At 51.2% G+C, this 17,144-nt stretch overlaps 1 protein-coding gene across 1 annotated transcript in view; it reads right to left on the bottom strand.

Annotated features, from left to right (window-relative positions):
• Positions 1–310: 310 nt before the first annotated feature.
• The window catches only part of LOC311309240 (latent-transforming growth factor beta-binding protein 2-like), an 87,785-nt gene continuing 70,951 nt past the window's right edge, over positions 311–17,144 (bottom strand). Inside the window, exons 30-41 of the mRNA XM_084438423.1 lie at positions 15,388–15,510; positions 14,609–14,737; positions 8,223–8,354; positions 7,879–8,013; positions 5,907–6,107; positions 5,251–5,340; positions 4,551–4,679; positions 4,296–4,436; positions 3,921–4,094; positions 2,138–2,440; positions 1,830–1,979; positions 311–591 (exon numbers count right to left, since the gene is read on the bottom strand). Of these exons, the coding sequence (XP_084294549.1) occupies positions 413–591; positions 1,830–1,979; positions 2,138–2,440; positions 3,921–4,094; positions 4,296–4,436; positions 4,551–4,679; positions 5,251–5,340; positions 5,907–6,107; positions 7,879–8,013; positions 8,223–8,354; positions 14,609–14,737; positions 15,388–15,510 (1,886 nt within the window). The 3' untranslated portion in view covers positions 311–412. The remainder of the gene's footprint in view (positions 592–1,829; positions 1,980–2,137; positions 2,441–3,920; positions 4,095–4,295; positions 4,437–4,550; positions 4,680–5,250; positions 5,341–5,906; positions 6,108–7,878; positions 8,014–8,222; positions 8,355–14,608; positions 14,738–15,387; positions 15,511–17,144) is intronic.

Raw genomic sequence — 17,144 nt, 5'->3', positions numbered from 1 at the left:
CAGAGCCTCGTCCAATAAAGGAAATAAATTAAAAAAAGAAAAAAAAAGACAAATGGCACGAATCAATGGGAGTCTGCACATCAAACGTTTGGGGTTATTGGAGAACGAGGTCACTCCTCATAAAATCCCTTTGAGGCAAACGCGAATCTTGAGAAATACTGAATCCCATGGAATACATTCAACTGTAGAGGTCCTGGTCCCCTGCTGTGTGTGTGTGTGTGTGTGTGTGTGTGTGTGTGTGTGTGTGTGTGTGTGTGTGTGTGTGGAGACGTTGCAGCGTCACTGTTGGAGGTTTAGTGCCAGGCCCTGGAAGGGAGCAGATGAGGATGGTGGTGGGGGGGGGGGGGAGAGTACTTGAAGGAGGAGTACTTGACGGAGGGGAGGCCAGGGAGACAGACAGAGACGTCCTGACTCAGTTCCCCGCTGCCTCTCTGGAGCCCACCTCGGGGATCTCTGGGATGCACTCGTGGGGCTTGGCGGAGGCCTGGAAGCCCGGCAGGCAGCTGCACTTGTACGAGCCCTCCGTGTTGGTGCACAGCCCGTTCTTACACAGGGCCACCTTGTCGCTGATGTCCTCACACTCGTTGATGTCTGCGGGAAAAGGAGACACGCGGCGTTAGCGGCGAGGAGGGAGACATTTCATAGCGGCGGCGGCAGCTGTTCTCCCCACATGTCTACTACTACTACTACTGTGCTACAGGGCAGGCCTGTGGGTGAGAGCGATTGGACAAGGAGGATAGACCAAATGATTCATATCACTGAAATCACTTCTCTCCAAACTCTTTCATAATCCCCTTGGCCTCCTCACTCAACTCTCTCTCCGCCTTTCTGTCTCTCTCCCCGTCTCTCTCTCCATGTCTCTCCTTCCACGTCTTGCGTAATGCGATATCTGGACAGACAGGACGTCTTATCTCTGATCGCTGACACTAATCAAGCATGTCGTCATGTTGCATGTCTGACCCTGACATTCGCCTGTCCAACACCTGACACACCAGTGAGTCACATGGTATTGCTTAAATTGAGAATAATATGTATACAAAATCTCCATCTCCTTCTTGGCCTTCACGCGCTTCTTATTTTCTCGTCTTGCAGGGGAAGGGTGGGGGTGGGAGTGGGGGGGTGGTATTTATAACGCTCGGAGCAGACCACACGCCTGTCGAGCCACACAGTTAGAGTGCCGGTTGTGTGTTGTGGGAAAGCTGTCAGCCTTGGAGCTGATGGTCGTGTCCGCCGGCAGATTCCAGCACCATACTGTAATCTTAGCACATCATTACGAGACGAGGGTTCCTCTTTCAAACTAAAACAAACAGAGCACTTTTAAAATTTGTAATATCCCTTGTATTACATGCCGTGGCCGCGAGTCAAGGCCCTTTTTTCCCCCCCTGGCAAGGGGGTGTCTCGTAAGTTCAGACAAAAGTCTAAAGTGCAATTCCCTTGAAGGGAAACTTTGATCAGGCTCACATCGTCTAACATAACTAAAGCAAGATTGTAAAAGGGAATGCCTCTCCTTCAGGCTGCGTGATATCATGTGAGGAGCAATTTCATTGAAGAGAACCCAAAGACCTGTCTTCCAAAAGCTTAAACCTGTGTAAAACCCTCTTCATGGTTCGATCGCAAGGCCCTGTACCATGCAGGCTCATTTTCAAACGTGGAAAGGATGCAAGGAGATCAAATGGATCCCGACAGCACATTCTCTTATGTTTCTACCAGTTCCCAGAAACAACTGTACTGTATCTTGAGTTGGAACGCCAACAGAGGAGAACCTGACTGTGTGTGGTCGGTTCTGTTGTGGAACACTGTAGCTACAGAGAGAGAGAGAGAGACCTTACCGATACAGGCCATCTTGTTGAGGTCCAGCTCGAAGCCGTCGAAGCAGTCGCAGGTGTAGCCCTCCCTCACGCGCACGCAGCGGCCGTTCTCACAGCCGTTCAGGACGCCGCACTCCTCCGCCCGGAGACCCTCGAAGCCGTCGTAGCGATCTGATTGGACAGCGTCGGGAAAAAAGGGGACTCAATGCCATCGTAATGCGGTTAGGGTACTCGTGCGGGTCAGCGCCTTTGTAACTGAGATGGACTTAAATAACACACGAGCGCGTGTCTGTGTGCAGCCGTTAAGGATGGAACTGGGGTGTAGCTACCGTTGTAAGGGCTAAGGGGCTGTGGCTGGAACTCCCGTGGCCTGTAGACGGGGACCCTGAGAGGCGGCTCTCTCTCCCGGAGGCCGTAGTCGTTATTGGAGTCAGTGAAGAGGGGGAGACCGTGGGGGACCCCTGGGTTGTAGTAGGTGCCGCCCCCTGGGAGAGGCCCTCCGTAGTTGTCCCAGTATGGGCTGTAGGGGCCCTCGGTACCGCCAGGCACCTCGGGGCCATACTCATAGCCTGGCCTCTCCCGCAGACTGTCAGAGCCTCTCCTGGGTAGGTTGCACATTGTGGCGTAGTCATCTAAGCACGCACACACACACACGCACACACACACACACACACACACACACACACACACACACACACACACACACACACACACACACACACAGGAAGAATTTAGCCAGAACACATTTTTCAATTGTCTAGGTAAATACAGTATATGCCATATATCCTTGTCCACAAAATTGAATCAATTATATAATTGTATTCTCGCAAGTTTTTGGGAAAGGTTACAGTAATATATCTTGTGTGTGTCTGAGCAGCCTGCGAAAAAAATAAGATCAAATTAAAGCCGCAAAGCGGCAATGAGACGGCGTCCTGCGGTTACGCCACCTTAGTACGCCAGCAGTACTTAGTGCCAACTTTGTCACGCTGCAAATTGTCCATTTTTTAACTTAATCACTTGTTATTTTTATCACACTTGATGATTGCAATGCCCAAGAGTGTTTCAAGCGTTCATGAAAAAATGTTTTAAATCACTATATTAGCATTAGCTTCCTGCCATAATGGTCAAATTCGAAATGCCTGTAATTTCCTTGTTCTTTGAGATTTCTGCAAATGCTTTGACAGGGTGAAACATGGTTGTGAGTTTCAGGTCCCTAGAAGATTATTTGGGATTATTTTTAATGCCAGTTTCTCTGGCATCTTGGATTGTTTTCCTTAGCTGGGAACATGCACCCTAAACATAATTGTGAAATTTCAGACCGATTGGACTTATGGTTTATGAGAATAAACTTTTTGTAGGTTTAGCCAAATTTTCAACCTGCAGCCAAATCCATCATGTGTCCAAAAGGCAAATTTGTTCCCCATGAGGAATGATATAGGTGTACCACGTTTTAGGGATGGGACAAAATATATATATATAATTTTTTTTTTCAGACTTACGAGTACGACTACTCACTTTTGCATGTAAACATGTTGTTCTGCACCCATTATGCATGTTCCCTTGTGGTAACAAACCCCCTGCCTCTCACTGATTCTGGGACCTCCACTCCCCCCTCCACCCCCCCTACTCAATGCCTCCATCTAGTTGGCAAACAAGTCCCATATACCTGTATGTTCTTCAGTCCATAATGAATGTTGAGATACAGGCATGTCTAGGGCTGCTAAACACCTCAAGCTCTGCTCTATGCGGATGTAGAAAGTACATTATTTCTCGAGTAAACTTGTCTGAGACACCAAGCATTGTTTTGGATGCAAAAATCTAAATGTACTCAATAGAAAACTGCACTGCAAAGGCGCCCCTTTTGTGGTGGTTTTTGGTACTACGACTGTAAGTAGCTCCCACGGTGAGTTTAATAAACAGGGCACAACGTTTGAAGAAGACCATCCTACAGGGGGACTGACCCAACTGACTGACTGACTGACTGACACTCACTCTCATGACACTGTCCAACTTAAAGTCCCCCCACCCCCACCACCTGGCTGTCAACGGGTGGGGGACGATAAAACCGCTATGTCAGTGCTGCCCCCTAGAGATCAGGGAGCGCATTCTCACCAGAGTCTTTCGTGGGGCAGAAGGCGCAATGCTCGCTCCAGGCCACGCCGTACAGACAGCAGCACTCTGTGTAGGTGGTGCGGCGCCCCAGGAGGGGCTGGGAGCACACATGCTCATCCTGCAGGCCCTGCCAGCAAATGTCCAGGTGGATGTCCTCGTCTAACTCCTGGCTCTCTGTGCACCAGGGGAGGAAGGAAGGAATGAATGAGAATGAATGGGAGGAGGGAGGGAGGGATGGATGGAGCACAGGAAGGAATGTTAAATATGAAAGGTATGAATGCATACAGACGAATCCACGACCGTGTGTGCAAGAGACTCATTGATGGAGCGGTGAGTGTGTGTGTGTGTGTGTGTGTGTGTGTGTGTGTGTCTCACCCTCTGTGACATTGATGCTGATGCAGTGACGGCGCGTGGCGTCCAGGACCAGGGGAGGACTGCAGAAGCAGTTGTAGGAGCCGGCGGTGTTCACACAGACGCCGTCCACACACGCCTTCTCTGTCTCGCACTCGTCATAGTCTGGAAAACACACACACACACACACACACATACATATATATCAAGCCTTGAAGATTTTAGTCCAACGTTTTGAGATGGAACAGAAGAGAGGACACGAGCGACGGTCGTCCTCACCCACACACTCCAGCCGGATGTTGTCGTAGTAGAAACCACTGCGACAGAAGCAGGAGTAGGTGGAGAACAGGTTGGAGCAGCGGCCGTTCTTACAGATGTCCGGCCCAAACATCTCGCACTCGTTTATGTCTGGAAACGGAGAGAACACCCGAGAGAAGGGTGGAGGGGGGGATTATGAAGAATAATAGCCACTTGACAAATGCACATACACATCCCCCGTTGGCACGATACACTTTCCCAATGATACGCACTCAACGGGCTTAGCGTAACAGCACATATGTACAATCTCCACGGCGTTGTGTACATTGTAGCTAAGCGCTTCGCACGCTCTCTGAGAAACGATGGCGCTGCTTGTTACGGCCTCTCTATTAGAACAAGCTGTCAGAGCTGCGCAACACTTGCGGTTAATGAGCTGGATGTGCAGGCATCCCTTCCAGCCTTACAGGGCTAACGGCGCGGCGAGGGCCATAAACGAGGCGGGAAACGACTGGTGTGTCTTTATCTTTTTTTTTTCTTAGCTGCCACGGGCGGCTAAAAAGCAGTATAAAGGCAGTAGCTGAGGCAGCACTTTTCTTTGTGCCGAGTACAAAGTTATGAGGGGGAGGGAGAGTAAAAAAAAACAGTGAAACCTCAGGTGCACTGAGCTCCAAACGGTAGCGCATATAGCTGGAGGACATGGCGTATAAACGGAGATGAGTACCTCTGAAGGGCTGCTGCTCCACACTCTGGGGAGAGGACACCACCTGGGACAGGAGGCCTCCGCCGTGGGGACACAGCTGGTTATATTCCTCTGGAGGGACAAACGGGACACGCTTAGACAAGGGATGGACAGTGATAAGAGGTTTTTCTGTCTCAAGTGCCTTAGCTATTCTCAGCACAAGAACATATACATGCCTTAGTTGGTTATGGTCAAGTGTCTGGACGAGATCAAGGGTACATCCATAAGGAGCACACTGCCCACTGGTGTATAAGGTCATAGTTGGAGAGAGCTCTAGCCATTGGACTGAAACTATGTATACTGTATGGACAGTACCGACCACCGACTATAAAAGTGGGACAAACTGACTACCACGTTGTCTGATCAGGGTTGGCGCTGACTGCCAAAGTGTTTCTCTGTGACTGACCCAGATATCTGTATGCTGTTACTGTACTACTGTAAATAAACGTTGAATCTGATCTACAATTCAGTTCCAGCAAGCTACTGTCCTCTTCGGCCATTGATACTTTGATACCACCAATAATCATCATATATCAGACAGACGAGACGATCTCTTTGATCGATATATTTGACGCGGCCCAACTCTGTTTTAGCGGACGCCCCTCGTCCACCGTCTCCGCGTCCGTCCGTCCTCTCACCTCTCCCTGGGACGGGGCAGGGGTGGATCTCACAGTTGTCCCCCCAGCCGGAGCCCACCGTGCAGCAACACTCCTCCTTGGTGGTGTTGTAAGACAGCACGTTGTCGCAGAAGTTGGCGTCGTTCAGGTTGTAGTAACACTCCCTCCTCTTCCCCGCCGAGGGGAAGGCGGCGGGCGGAGTGGGCTTGGCGTCCATCTCAGCTGCGGCAGGAGAGACGATAACACCGCTCGTTATGGGAAACAGATGTTAGGAGGGATCACTCAGTACCGATGAACAGCAGATTGTATACACTGTGTAGACATCGACCGTCAGTGAATTTACTACACCGTTACTACAGTAAGTCTATACTTCGAACACAAAGACAGTACCTAGAATTTCCTGACTGGGTCAGTAATTAAATGGTGGTGGGTGGGGGCTATTGTTATAAAATAAATGACTCCAGCACACTGTCTTCTTCACTTGCAATTGAAAGCTATTTACAACACGTTTATTTTTCACAACACGTCAGTAGTTGGTACAGAGACCTTCTAGCCTGATATCAGACAGAATGTCAACTCGTTACACTCCTCTGAGAACGTCAAGAATCAGTTAACTTTGGAGCGGGCGGGTTCGAACATCTGGACCCAGGGTAGACACCTTCATCAGGTGGCTATAATAGTTCTAGAATGTTCCAGGACGAGGGATCACTGCGAGACTCATCTCACACCATCATCCATCACTGCCACAACAACGCGAGTCAGTTTGCGGGGCCCGCCGCGGCCGTCAGCGCCAGGAGAGCGTCTCCTTCTGTGTCGCCCGCGGACGGCGCATACCTTCAGCTGCCACTGCTGAGCGCGCTCGTTTGTCCACAGGCGAGGCGTGGGCTCCGGCATTCAGCCCTAAGCAGCGGGGCTTAGCCAAATGGAAACACTGGCATATGAGACAACGACCCATTCAGTCTCACATGATTGATTAGCGCACGTCCAAAGCAAACAGCGGAATGCGCCGGACGAAAGTACACAAGGCATAGCTGGGGTTTAAACGGCCAACGAGAAGCACATGCGCACACACACGCGTGCACACATGCACACATGCGCAAACACGCGCACACACACACGCTTAGGCCAGATTCACACACAAGGTAGAGAGGTGGGTGTGTTATTTTTTTTTTTTTGCCTTGCATAATTATGTATCAGAGTCTATATCAGATCATGTTAGTGTTGCAGTGAGAGATGTTCTCAAGGTGCCCCGACTAGTAGTACATTATGCTAATTTGTCTTTTTTCATTTCAACTCAACTGTACTCAGCTCAAACTGTAGTAATAGAGCACATTTAAAAATGACTGTGGTCGGAGAACTGACCCTGAGGATGAGCTTGGGAGCTGTGCTCAATCCGAATACTTTTCTCATATTCATACTAACGTAACCTACGAGGGAAACATCTTAAAGGAGTAGTTTAGTATATTAGCATCATAAGCCCTGTTTTAAGGTTATTTAAGATAATATACAACGGTCTTATAACATTTTTGACAAACTGTGTACTCTTGAGATATTAGTGCTCATTGCTCATGTCACAGCTAAGTACACAATGGATCCCAATGGGCATATACATGTATAAAACCATTAGCTGACCATATAATGGATCTCTATGGTACATGTATATGCCCATAGAGATCCATTGTGTACTTACTTAATATCTCAAGAGTGCAAAGTCACTCAACAATTTTATATGGACCGTTGTATATGATCATAACTAACCTTATAACATGGTTTATAATGCTAAATACCAAACAACTCCTTTAACCCCCATCCAATCCTACAGAATGGAGACAGCCTCAGCAACCAGAAAGACTAGTCGTATGGACTATGGACCTATTCACCCAGATACTGTATTTGGATAGTATGAAACGGCTCATTAAGGCAGTACAAACTACATTTCCCTGTAACGGGCTGGAGAGTTAAGTCCCGTAAGTCTGTGTGTGTGTTGAGTTACCCAGTGAGCGGCATTGGCTGGCGATGGGATCAAATTCCTCATTGTCGCTGGGGCAGATGCACAGGAAGCTGCCGTCGACGTTCTCACACAGGGCCTCCCCGCACAGCGCCATGCTCATCTCACACTCATTGACGTCTGACCAGGACGGGAGAGGAAGAGAGAGAGAGAGAGAGAGAGAGAGGAGTCATGGGGTGCATCAGATACACATGATGAACACACACACATGCAGACGATCCCATTTGTTCTTATTATATTAAAAGAGCGGAGATATTTATCGCAACTAAAGTTATGGCAACAAGAAGAGATAAGGCGTGCTTTCGGTAAGAGCGCGGGCGGTAACATACCCACACATGCCTGGGCAATGTCCCCCGGCGGGTTGGTGTACCCCAAGTCACACTGGCACCGGTACGAGCCGTCCATGTTCTCACAGAAGCCGTGGTCCCCACAGATGGTCTCGTTCACACACTCGTCGATATCTGCATTGGAGAGAGGAGCAAAGGGGGGGGGGGGTGAGGTCAACGTCATACTGTAGATCACCGCGTCTCCCTGCTACGGCTCACCATTTCACATGACTGGCTTTATAATAGGCGGGAGGCAATACTAAAATAAACACTACTACCGCAACGACTTAGAATAACAATAGCAATCATCACCATCATAACATGTCAAGGGGGGTGGATTAATAGGTGGAAAGAATTGGACCTTTTACAGCTTTGTGGGGACCCCGATAATAAGATGATGATGAGTCAATTTTGCTGGCTCAGATGGCTGTCAATGAACCCAGTGAATGTACGGCCCCTTTTACTGTGTGTGGATACAGAATGAGTAAAACTAGCATCTGGAACCCTTCATGATCCGGCGTTCCCTCTGGTGCGCTCTATGGAGTGAGAAGTGACTTGTTGCTCACTTACTGGGGTTAGGGAGTGGGGATTATGTAACAGCGGGGACTGGGTTCCAGGGAGGGAGAGAAAGAGAGGCCTCCACATTCACATGAGCCACTTCAGTCTATTCAAGTCTGGTGTGGACGGCTATGGTTAAATACCATTATCTTTTTGGCTTGAATGCAGATTCGGAGCAACATTTCTGGTATCCAGCATTGTTCTCCGTGTACATCAACGGATCATTGTTAATGCGATGATATGATGTGTTTGACATTTTAGAGGCCTTTTGCAATGCCAAAGAATGTCCCCGTGTAACAAACTGGAGCAAGGGAGCTGATCTGGACCGATTCAGGATGCGAAAGGGGGGGAAAGGCTGAAACCTGGCAACCCGCTGCAGTCGCTCGCATGCATGGCCATAGATCATAAAGCATGTTTAATGAAGTTCGGGGAAAGACCTTGTTGTGTGTACAATGCAATGCGTGAGGGGAGAGAGAGGCATGGAGCGTTCAAGCTGTTAACACTGAGCCATACAATACTAGAACTGATTTCCAACCACTCTCTGTTTAAGCGAACATTTGTTAGCAATTTCTTCTATACATAATTTAATATTACTTGGCGCCCAGTGTCCAGTTCAGGGGCCAAAGGCAGATAGCGTTAAAGAGGCAAGGCTGATTATAATTGTTCGAAAAACAAACACAGAATTTGATCATGCTTCAGTCTTCACGGTTGCCCTCTGGTCGATCAGATGAAGCGCTGGTCAGTGTCGACCTGCTTTAGCACTGACATGTCAGCACGTTATGTGACCTCCCTCATGCTCCAACTCTCTTTAGCTCTCAAATGTGCTCTTGCTCTAAAGCACAGAGGAGCAAAAGCTCAGAGAGAAGTCAGCACTTAAAGGAATTTGAGAGGTAATTTTGATAATCTTTCCTTTGTTAGGGACCACATGTGGTTTAATGCTCTTTTCAACATACTGCCAGAATCAGCAAAAGCTAATCTTTCATAGAGTGTGTGGTGGGAATGTGGATTATGTGTTGTGGTCTGATGCTGTATCTCCTGAATTAAACAAAGGGATAAGACCAATGGTGTAGTGGTGACTAAAGAAGTGGTTAGCCTATTGACTACTCTGACTAAAGAAGTGGGTATACTGTAACAGAGATGTTAGTTTTTACATTAGTGGTGTTTAAAGAAGTGTATATACTGTGGGTCCATGGATAAAGAAGTGGGTATACTCTGTATACCCTCCACTACACCACTGGACGAGACACAAAGACTACAGTATACACGCTAACTAGTAGAGTAGATACACACTAACTTCAGGACGTCATCTTTGAGGCTATCTGGGAGTGTATGAAAATACACTGGTGCCTAGGACACGTAAAAGAAAGCTGATTCATAGAAGGCAAGAGAAAAAAATGAAATGACATTCACATATTTTTATTCCGTCTCTGATCTCTCATAAAACACTGTATCGTCGGAGACGGGAGACGAGTGGGCCAGAGAAACCGCATGGAGGAATCCAGTCAGTAGGAGGATGGGGGTCTTGGCTTGGGCCCTCCAGCTCCATTATAGAAGAGTGTGTTCTGTGGAGTTTCGCGGGAGGACAGGCGAACTGTCACCACCACAGAGCAGCGCTAGCCTGACTCCTCTGGCAGAGGACAGGGGACTGAGGACATGGCAAACCACCACAGGCTCATGAAACTGCCTGGGGCTCAACAGGGCTGTCCGTTGTCCAAAAACAGTGTTTGAGTATCCAAAATAAGCAAGTTGATAACTTGAACTAGTGCTACACGAGTGAGCCAAACCGTTTTTAAAATGAGAAGACGTGAAATGCAAATAGCCAAAACATTGGCGTTACAAACAGTAGTTCAGGAAGGCGAATGCGTTTCCAACTGTTTTTCAGTTCAAAAGTTTTGCGGCGAATCCTGTGTATTGTATAGCCTGACGGAATGGAAACGATCGCCCCCACAGCCCCGACCTGGAGAACGGGCCGCGGGCCAGCGGTAAGGTGAGGAGTATCGTGGCGAGCGAGGAAACGTTTCCGCGTGTGTGCGAGCGGTCTCTTAAGTGGGAGGCTTTTTTTGTGGCGTCGGAGCCAGCTCCGCACGGCCAGCCGGGAGGTCTCTCAGGAAGGCTAATCTAGCCCTTCAGCTGCTACGTGAAATAATCAGCGCCCGTGCTCGAGGTTTGCACCCATCTGAAACACACGGAACAAATATGCCTGGTTCCACATGTTCAGCACGCCGCCGTGACGCTATCAACCATCATCCCGGGGCAGGAAGGCGAGCACTCCGGCCGCATTTTTCTGTAATGGACTTTCCATGGGTTTTCTCAGACCGGCGATGTTGCCGGAGCCCTCAGAGTGACAGCATTACTAAACGGGCCAATTAGGGCTGTCTGTCCGGCGAGAGCGTACACCGTACAAGTATGTTAATCACGGAACCGGGGCCTAATAACCCGTAGGAAATGCACAATGCATGGTCTGACTCTTCTGTCAGGCGCCAGCAGGAAGCTGTTGCCTCACTTCCTCTTTCCATGCCTCGATCGCAGCCGTTACGTCAGGAAGCATGCGAGACTCGCTGGACGACCGGAGGGGAGGGGTTCGAGGCGGGAAAAGAGGGGTGAGGAGTTCAGTTTGGACGGGAGGCGGTGAGCTGACGGGGCCACCTGCTCCATTAGCCACCCTTCCTAGCGGGCCGGCGTGACCCCCGGAGGCCCCGGGCTTCCTGGGAGGAGATACGATGGTGGCGGCGGCAGGTCAGGCGGGGAGGTTAAGTGGAGGTCCCAGGACTACGCGCTAACACGGAGCACATGGAAGCGGAGTGTGAGGCTCGCTGACTGTTGGCTCACCGTCAAACCCCCCCCACTACATCTAGTCCCTGGGCAACCCCAGTCCATGATTGGACCCATATGTGGGGGCGGGAGTTAGGCGGGGGGTATTTGGCACTTTGGATTGGTCAGGGATGAGGTGGGGTATTGTTTTACAGAGGAGTGTGTCCCTGTGTTTCATCTGCTGTTTGATCACTGACCCCGAATGACCCCAGGTCAAACCGTCTCTGTTAAGAAGCCCATGGTCCGGCGAAGGCCTGGTCAGCGGTGTCGTAAATCAACGAGTCAAAGCCGTCACATTTCTACAGGTTAGACAGGCGGGGAGGTGGAAGGAGGGGCGTGACTGACCACAGATTTACGGGCCGTGGGTACCGGCCGATTACCAAAGACCAGCCGAGTCTAGAACCACAATGCTCTGTTGTGGCAGAACCGACTGGATTGAGTGGAAATACAGTCACACACACACACACGCACACACACAAATGCATGCACACATACACAAACATGCACATGAAAGAGAACACGCCCTTCTGCTCTCACACAACGGCGGCCACACGGACCCAGTGTACAGTGCAGCATAGTGTGGATGCTGGAGCAGAATTACCCAACAGTTGCAGCTGATGCTCAAACTAAGGGAGAAAAAAACAGTTTTCGTCCCCTTTGGTATTACGACCGCATAATGAGTGTGGCGAGCGGAGCCAAAGACAACCGCCGCCCTCACCGGAGGCCCGTGAGAAAAAATAAAACAACGCCCCTCGGAGAAACAGCAAAATTACTGCTTCTGGCCGCGTCTTAAATATTTGATGATTTTTAACAAGCAGACACAAGCGTCTCGGAATGTAATTGAGCTCCCCCCCTCTGGAAGCTTTATTGGGGTGACGGCAACACCTTCCCTCTACTTCCCAGCATGCACTGAAACAAGTGGCTATTGTGTGCAGTGGAGAGAGGAGGGGAGAGAGAGAGAGAAAGATGAGGCTTGGTCCTCCCATCACACAGGTCCCGGGGCTGCGGGTGTGAAGGGTCAAGGGGTCTGTGTGTGTGTGTGTGTGTGTGTGTGTGTGTGTGTGTGTGTGTGTGTGTGTGTGTGTGTGTTTGTGTGAGACTCTGAGAAAACGTCCGTGCTCCGTGTAGCTGGAGGAGGAGGAGCTGGCACTACAACAGAGGTGGAGGGTCAGCGAGATGGTCAGCAGCAGGGCGCCTCGCTGGACGGAGAGCCGGAGGTGGCGTTGCGGCACCCTGGGGGTCCGGCTACAGAGGTGGTGGTTTCCACAGGCCCAGCGCAAACAGAGCATTCCATCATGTCCTACAATACATGATCTGTCCTAGTTACTGAAAGCAGCTGTAAGAAAGCCATGTCTGTAAACAAAGTCAGACTGGATGGGTTACACAACAACACGGCAAGGAAGGGCCAGGGGCCTCTAACGCAATTACCGGCAGCGCATATTTACATCAGAACGCTAACGCGGGCTAAGATTGAATTGAGCCTATATAAGCGGAGGGGGGGGGGGGGGGGCGGGGGGTGGCGTTGACCCAACGACGAAGCCGAGTAGGCGAGCGGCGCTGAGTAGCGGAGCGGCAGCTGTTTTCGATCTGGAGCTATCACCACAGGCCAGCTCCCAGACCGCGGAGCCAGACGGACGCGCTCTCACGTTGACACGCACACGCTCTCACACACGCACACACACACAAGCTCTCTCCCACAAACACACACACACACACACTATCGAGTGCGTACGCAGTGCCACAGAGAGCTGGGGGCCCCTGTCATCGTCCCAGCGGGTGGGGGGGGGCGGGTGTGGGGGGCGCTTCCTCTCCGGGCTCCACTCTCCGCTGTGACGCCAGTAAAGAGCCAGGGGTGATGGGAATACTGCAGGCTGCGCCTCGTCGTCCGCGACTCAGCGCCCACGCCCCCAGACGCGAACGGCCTCAGAACACTTAGCTATACGTCACTACTATACACAACCATACATCAACCATACATCAGCTATACATCGCTACTACACAGCTATACATCCCCCTTCCACGCTTCCCGGGCGCTGCCTGCTTGGACTCCGTCGGGGTCGTGAGGAAACGCTTGGCCGTGTTCTGTTTGGTTCAGTGTCAGATACGGCGTCTTGCAAAACAGAGCCGAGGAATGCGCTCTGGCGCACCGACTAGGATGTTTACCGACGCAGACGGCCGGGGGAACACTGCGTCTACACACACTGCTGCCGCGGAGCAGCACATGAGAACTGTGTTCGGAGTAACACAATCCCAGACATTGCAATAATTCTTTAACGGTCGAACACATGCGGCTCAACCGTCCGGCCGTTGCCAGCGAACACACAGGCGCCCTTGTGTTTTTCGCCGTCACAGAGATGATTTGCTGTTGTTGTTGGCTGCGGAAACGGTACATCCAGCTGTGGCCGGGGCCCCTCCCGGGCCGGCCCAGGTGAGGGGCGTGTCCATCTGGGAGGAGGAGGGAGGGAGGAGGAGGAGGGGGAGGGGCTAATGCAGGATGTACCCTCTCAGAAAACCACAAGTCCCACTTTGGGGAGAGGAGCAGCTGGGATTATGTTCCAAGCCGCCCGGCGTCGCTGCCAGCCCTCCATTAGCGTCTTTGTGCGGAGGATGAGACCCACACAGCTATTATCAGGCCTCGCTTGACGACAAACTCTCCCCTCTCTGCAGCGGCTCAATTTCAGGACCCATTTCACCTTGAGGCCCCCCACCTCCCCTCCTCCCCGTACCCAGAAATCCCCCAGTGCACCTGATAGGGCTTGATTCACATGAGACCCTTTGTTTGTGAGTGCCAGGGAGATATCAGTATCTCTGTGGGGAGGTGTGTGTGCGTGTGAGTGAGTGTTTGAGCGTGAGAGACTGCGTGCGCACTAAGGGGAGAATGTGGAGCGCTACACTCGGACAAACTCTCTGCTCTCCTTTCTCCCAAGCTGAACGAAAGACAACAGACAGTCCGTGTCTTGCCGGAGTTGCCTCCTTTTTCAGCTGTTCGCTCCAGTGATGGTTCTAGCGAGTCTGCTCACCGCAGTCTGGGTTGACCTCCCCGTCCGGGCCCGCCTGGCAGCCCATGAAGCAGCGGTACGAGCCGATGGTGTTCTCGCAGCGCCAGGTGCCGCACACGGAGCTGCCGAACTCCTTACACTCGTTCTGGTCTGCGGTGTGGGAGAAGAGACAGATGTTGTTAACCGGTATCCAGTTAATACACACACACACGCACACACCACGGTGGCCAAACAACACACACACACACGCACACAGAATCCCATCCATCGTCCGCCCCTCGCAGTGTGATGATGGCCAGGAGGCCTGCGGCGTCGCTGTCCTCGGTGAGCTCAGCGGCAGCCTCCCCACCCCCTCCCCCCCATCCCCTCCCCCCCCGGGCGCGGCCAAGAACAATATTAGCACAGCAGCTGAAGAACTCGCCAAGGAGCACGGGGAGACGTTCCAGAGGGAGAAACACCTCGGGAATCACAATGGGGTAATTCATGCTCCCTCGGCGGAGTAACCGGGAGCCCCCGATGGCCGCGGGCCCCCGACCGCAGGCCCCCAGCCGCAGGGAGCCAGCCACAGCGTCCAGGACCCTGCCGTCTCACCAGGCTGGCGGAGGCGGACCACATTGACATGCCGTAGGCTATACATAATCAATCATAGCCATGGCACTGCCACGCAAGGCACAGAAGGATGGAAATGTGGAGTGGCGGTTCAGGCAGCTATTTCTGGCGTGTCGTGCGGGATGTTGGGTTCCTTCGGGGGGAGAGGCAGAGGGAGGGAGGGAGGGGAGGGTGGGAGAGAGGTTTCTTACCCTCGCAGTCGGCTGTGTCCGAGGAGAACTTGAAGCCGATCTCACATAGGCACAGGTAGGAGCCGTCAGTGTTCACACACCGACCCCTGACACACACACTGTCCTTACTGCACTCATCCACGTCTAGGAGAGGGAGGGAGAGAGAGAGAGAGAGAGTGAGAGAGAGAGAGAGAGAGAGAGAGAGAAACAGCAGAGAGACAGATAGAGAGGTCTGAGATTAAGACATCTGTGATCTCCAAGTGTCCCCCTGATCCCACAGGGAATATCCCCACCCCTGTCTTATATTGTTTAAGAGAAGAATGCGAGTGCAATCAAGGGCCTGTCTAAACGCAAGATGCATTGCCCATTTGGAACACTTTACGGTACTGGCAAACAGGAAATATGAAAAAGCATGTACCTCAGCTATTTAGGCTGGGAACATTCTCTACAACTAGTAAAAAATTAATAATGATGGCTCTATGCTTGATTAAACATAGATTGCTGGGTAATTGCAGCATTACAACATAACTTACAAGGCATTTGGGCTGTGGTCGTAAGTGGGGGCAAGTCCGGAAAGCGAGGAGTGTAGCGCACAAGGGAAAAGACTCTCTGTTTGCCAAGACCTGAACACATGTGTACTGAGGTCCAGGGAACCAAACAAAACCTCGGAGCAGACAAAACAATGTGGCTGGATAATATCCGATTCATTAAGAACTAATACTGTTAGATTAGAATGTGTAGATTGTTACTGATAGATTAGAATGGGTAGACTGTTAGATTAGAATGCGATTCCTATGATTTAGTGATGGTTGGATGGTCCAAGACAACTGTTGGTCCAAGACAACCTGGGAACGGGGAAGGGGGGGGGGAGCAGTGGATTGCACAGAACCTGGCAGCCTGGGCTCACTTGACTACCTCTGTCCATGAACCCCTGTCCCTCCCACTTGCCCCCCCCCTCCCTCCCTCCCTCCCCCCCCCCTCAGGGCCCGTGGCAGGAGGGCCTGGCTTTCATTGTGTCAGCGCTGCGCACACAACAGCAGACGGCATGAAAATACACCCAGCCTCTGATTTATAGTATAATTAAAGGCCAACATTTGCTGTGGCACGGGGCCAGGGCGGGGGGGGGGGGGGGGTGGGGGTGGTGTAGGGGTAGGGCTAGCCTCGCTCGCTTGAATGGATGTTGTCTGCGCTACCAGACCAGAGCCAGTGGAGGTACCCTCGCACTCTCGCCTCCCGCCAGAAACCTGGTCATGACCCAATCCAGCCCGAGTCCAGGGCCCCCACTCCACACTTACCTGCGTCGTATTGCCCCAGCGAGCCTATAAAAACATGCTCCGTGTGCCGATGTTTTGTCATTTAATTTAGTTTGCGTCACTTTCGTTTAATAATCTTAGCGTATAAACGTTCCAGAATCAATATTCATCTGATTCAGACATCTAGCCGGAGTGATGTCCCGTCATATTGATTCTTCCAGTGTACACACATTAATCTGTATTTTGACAGCAAATTCTCCAGAAAGTTCCAGGGAAAGGCTAATAAATGGTCAGTAATCAGTGTCGTGTTTTTTTTTATCTCGTGTACACAACCAGGTCAGTGGGTGCAGCTGGAATGACATCAAACTGTAGTGGATTGATGAGGAGCTAAGCTGAGAGAGAGAGACAGAGAGAGAGAGAGAGAAAGAGAGAGAGATGGTTGATGTCTGGCCTATTGGAGACAATGGCTGGGTCTGAGCCCTGCTGCTTCGGTGCCAGGCTGGTGTGTGTGTGTGTGTGTGTTGG

The sequence above is a fragment of the Borostomias antarcticus genome (genome assembly GCF_949987555.1).
Source record: "Borostomias antarcticus genome assembly, chromosome: 5".
Lineage (NCBI taxonomy): Eukaryota > Metazoa > Chordata > Actinopteri > Stomiiformes > Stomiidae > Borostomias > Borostomias antarcticus.
This window is presented reverse-complemented; position numbering and strand designations above follow the sequence as displayed.